We start from the raw sequence: 5,000 nt of genomic DNA, 5'->3' as shown, positions 1-5,000 counted from the left end.
TCTCCCTCCCCTGTCTCTCTCCCTCTCTCTCTCTCTTTCCCCTGTCTCTCTGTCACTCTCTCTCTTTGATGTTGTGTGTCTGCATTTTATATTCAGCACTTCACTTTTTCACCTTTTCTTTTCTTCTTTTACCTGAAGGAACATCAAAGTGAAAACATCATAACTTCATACATTCAAGGTGAAAGAGGAGAGGAAGTGTGTGTGTGTGTGTGTGTGTGTGTGTGTGTGTGTGTGTGTGTGTGTGTGTGTGTTTTCTCTTTCAAAGTCTGATAATGAAACGAGGCCCTTATTTTTCTTTTCTTCCATCAGTGATAAAAATGACCAGAAACCTGACAATCATCTGCTCGAAGATCAGAGGAGAAATGAGACGCAACTGAATCTCTGTCTCGATCTGTCTCTCTTTCTGTGTGTGTGTGTGGGGGGGGGGGGTGCGTGTGTGTGTGTGTGTATGTGTGTGTGTGTGTGTGTGTGTGTATGTGTGTGTGTGTGTGTGTGTGTATGTGTGTGTATGTGTGTGTGTGTGTGTGTGTGTATGTGTGTGTATGTGTGTATGTGTGTGTGTGTGTGTGTGTGTGTGTGTGTGTGTAGTGGCTACGAGTTAAACACGTTTTGTTAATGAAGCGTATGAAGGGAGTAGGGGACAGGGGAAGTGATGATTTTAATAATAGGACGTGACGTGTGGTCCTCAGAAGCTGGTCCCGGCTTTAACGCAGGGTCTCGGTTTTCATCGTTAGCCTGAGGACCGCAGAGAGACTCCGTACGAGCCGAGCAGACGGACGGAGATGAAAACTCTCTCGCCCAGGGAGAATAAAGAGAAAAAAGCGATAAAGCATTTATTAGATGGATTTTCATCTCTCCTGGGAGACGTAGTGAAGTCAGACGTTCCACACGTGAGCGTAACGCCGACGCCGTCTGAGTGACGATCCACCTTTCAGCCGGGTTTAATGAAGCCTCGGATCAGAACACTCAGAGGGTCATTATACACACGCCGGCACTTTGATTAGAAATAAAATCTCTCTCAGATACGCTGGAGTTGTTTCACCAGAACTTCGTCTCAAATTCCAGTAAAACCAGAACACTTCAGATGACTCACACTTAAACACGTTCACACACTTACCAGATAAAATGGCTCTTGTTGTTTGTTTGTTTGTTTGTTTGTAGACAGAATTAGCATATAGCTGTGTTCTGTCCGGAAACAGTAGCGGAGATCATTAACCTGTAAAGTACAAACAAAAATGTGAAAACAAGAACCATGAACATGATAAATGTGTACAAGACAAGAAACATACAAACTATCAGCGAGAACAGCGCACACACACACAATTTAAATAGTAAACTAAAGCAAAATAAAACTGAACTGAATTGAATGCTGTAAGGAGGCATAACGAGACACAGGTGAGAGTGATTAGGGAACATGTGCCCAGATCATGTGACACGCAGGGGCTGATGGGTAGTGTAGTCTGTTACAGCACTAACGTGACATGATGTTAAACCTGAGCACATTTTACAGTGTCTTAACATCTTTCTTTTACTGTTGGAACACAATGCCACTGTCTGTATCTGTGTTTGTATTTAAACCAAAGTGGGCGTGGCCTGTGCCAGAAGTTTAAAAAAAAACATAACATTTTTACCATATTTAAAAAAAAAAAGAATTCATTCACAAATTTGCCGAACGTGACTCGTGGAACTGTTATTTACAGCTGACACCAACGTCCGCTTCATAACCTCTGATCGGATTTACGTCAGAGTTTATTTACAGGGTCTGTTGAGTTCCAGAGAAATCAGGAAACGTTTGCAGGACACAGTATCAGACTCTGTATCAGATTCTGTATCAGACTCGGTACCAGACTCGGTATCAGACACGGTATCAGTCACAGTGTCACACTCTGTATCAGACAGGGTATCAGACACGGTATCAGACTCTGTATCAGACAGGGTATCAGACACGGTATCAGACTCTACATCAGAGTCTGCAGCGAAGTCGGACGCAGTGCTGGACGCACGTTTAATAACGATGAGAAACACGGCGAGTATACACATCGATACGTTTTAAAGTGAACGTTATGATTATTGTGTGGAGACCCCGGGAGAGATGTGCTGTCCCGTACACACTGTTCGAGCGAATCAGAAATGCGTGTGCACCACTGTTAGCTTGTCTTTCCTACGCCAGAAAATATATAAATAAATAAAAATGGCAGAGAAAACGTGGAGGAGTGTTTTTGCCGTGTGCAGGGCTCGGAGTTTCGTTCAGATCTTTTTGTGCAGTTTTGAGTTGTGTTGGAGTTGGAGTGGGAAGCTCCCGGAAACCTGGAACTTTTACACTCACGCACGTCTAACTGCAGGAAAGTAAAAACCTCACGCTCATGCAACTCTTTTTTACTTTACTTCTGTGGAATCCCGGATACGACACACACCTCGTCTCAACCTGCAGCTTCCGGGCAAGCTTTCAAAATAAATCCATCCATCTTCTACACCGCTTCTCCTACAGGGTCACGGGGAACCTGGAGTCTATTCCAGGGAGCATGGGGCACGAGGCGGGGTACACCCTGGACAGGGTGCCAGTCCATCGCAGGGCACAATCACATACACACTCACACACCCATTCATACACTACGGACACTTCAGACACGCTGATCAGACTACCATGCATGTGTTTGGACTGGAGGAGGAAACCGGAGTACCCGGAGGAAACCCCCACAGCACGGGGAGAACATGCACACTCCACACACACACAGGGCCACGGTGGGAACCGAACCCCCGACCCTGGAGGCGTGAGGCGAACGTGCTAACCCACTAATCCAGCGGGTCAGAACCTCCCTCACTACAGCGCTCACTCAGCCGGGTGAAGTTCTGAAATCCTCACTGTAAAGCTGTCTATAAAAACTAAAGTGTTTTCTGATTTTTTACAAAACATTAATGTGATGGTTTTCTGTAAGGAGATGTTTATTTAACATTTATGGAAGGAGTCTCCAGTGTCAGCGCTTTGGACCGAGGAGTTCACGCTTCTTTGCGGTTTCTCGATAACATGACGATAAATAAAGTAACAGCATTTTTTGTTGTTGTTTTATTAACTATAACGTAAGTGAGAACAGGAACTAACACGTTTCACTGATGTTCCGCAACATTAAATGTAACCATAAATGGATAAAAAGTTTCATTAATAAAAAGTTGTCATTGTTGGCAAATCGCTGCGGTGTGAGAGAAATAAAACACGTCTTTACTTGTTCTCAAAGTGAAACACTTCACATGTACTCCTTAACCATGAGTGTTTAATGTGTGTGTGTGTGTGTGTGTGTGTGTGTGTGTGTGTGTGTGTGTTCTCTCCTGTCAGGTGTAAGTGTAACCTCCATGCCAACTCGTGTGTGTTTGATAAAGGGAAGCTGAGCTGTGAGTGTGAACACAACACGACGGGACCCGACTGTTCACGCTGCAAAAAACACTATCAGGGCCGAGCGTGGAGCCCGGGGTCGTACCTGCCCATTCCCAAGGGCACGGCTAACGTGTGTGAGTACCACACACACACACACACACACACACACACACAGAGCACATGTAGTCTAAATACAAATAAGCTCAAACAAACCTAATTAGTTAATGCTAGCTATAAAGTTGAACAAGGGCGGAGCTAAGATTTGATAGCCAATCACAAACCTGCTTTCACTCCTCTGACTTTACGTAGTGCTTAGCCTGAACTGCTGTTTGCTAGCATGCTAGAAACCTTCGCTAGTTATGTAACATCACCTCAGCTAGCTATTTTAGGCAGAATCTTTTACGTTTGGTTCTAAAGTCATTCACTCTGTCAGGTTTCCTCCATGTTACGAGTTTTACGATACGATACGCTGCGAGAAAAGTCCAAAAAAATCACAGGTCCATGTTCAGAACCACACGTAACTGAGACACGCCTCTGTTTTAGACAAACTCCGCCCAGCATGCATAAATTTCACCTAACTTAACTCTGAGCAATGAGGGGAGGGGGGAGGGGGGTTCTTTAAGGGTTCTTTAAGGGTTCTTCAGGTAATCAAGGGTTCATAGTTTTCCAAAAAGGAACCCTTGGAACACTTTCTAACATGAAAAGCAGTTGAGAAAAAGCTTTCAGAGTTCTGGATTTGTGAGAGAGTGCAGGTTGCAGGTTTGTGAAGGTGAGGAATATTTTATTCAACTCGCAGCATGTCTTTTTTCCCCGTCAGATTGTGAACGCGGTGCGATCTGGCGTCCGCACCATCACACCTCTCGCTTTTACAGGTTTAAATCGGAGCGCTGTTGCTCAGTGAGTCACGCCGCGCTTCCACACGTCCCTCTCTCCTTTATTAAAGCAGTGAGACGCTTACACGTGATATATCCGAGTCTTACTATATCATCTGCTACGAGTGTCACGTGTTTAAACTGTCAGGACTCGCGTAACAGACAAACAAACCACGTGACGCTGCAGTTCCACGTGTGATGCCCTTGTAATCTGTGCATGTGACGTAATGTGACGTGATAAACACATGCGGCTTAGAACACACAATAACACTCAATAACACACAATAACACACAATAACACTCAATAACACTCAATAACACTCAATAACACACAATAACACACAATAACACACAATAACACACAATAACACACAATAACACTCAATAACACTCAATAACACACAATAACACTCAATAACACACAATAACACTCAATAACACTCAACAACACTCAACAACACACAATAACACACAATAACACTCAATAACACTCAATAACACTCAATAACACACAATAACACACAATAACACACAATAACACACAATAACACACAATAACACACAATAACACTCAATAACACACAATAACACTCAATAACACTCAATAACACTCAATAACACTCAATAACACACAATAACACTCAATAACACTCAATAACACACAATAACACTCAATAACACACAATAACACTCAATAACACTCAATAACACTCAATAACACACAATAACACTCAATAACACTCAATAACACTCAACAA

The 5,000-nt window shown here is 43.4% G+C and overlaps 1 protein-coding gene across 1 annotated transcript in view; it reads left to right on the top strand.

Moving 5' to 3' along the window:
* Positions 1–5,000, top strand: part of LOC108280315 (netrin-G1) — a 30,196-nt gene that overhangs the window by 16,597 nt on the left and 8,599 nt on the right. Inside the window, exon 5 of the mRNA XM_053673508.1 lies at positions 3,332–3,525. Coding sequence (XP_053529483.1) covers positions 3,332–3,525 — 194 coding nt within the window. The remainder of the gene's footprint in view (positions 1–3,331; positions 3,526–5,000) is intronic.

The sequence above is a fragment of the Ictalurus punctatus genome, chromosome 20, assembly GCF_001660625.3.
Source record: "Ictalurus punctatus breed USDA103 chromosome 20, Coco_2.0, whole genome shotgun sequence".
In the NCBI taxonomy this organism is placed as follows: Eukaryota; Metazoa; Chordata; class Actinopteri; order Siluriformes; family Ictaluridae; genus Ictalurus; species Ictalurus punctatus.
Note: the sequence above shows the minus strand (reverse complement) of the source record. Positions and strands in the feature narration are given on the sequence as shown.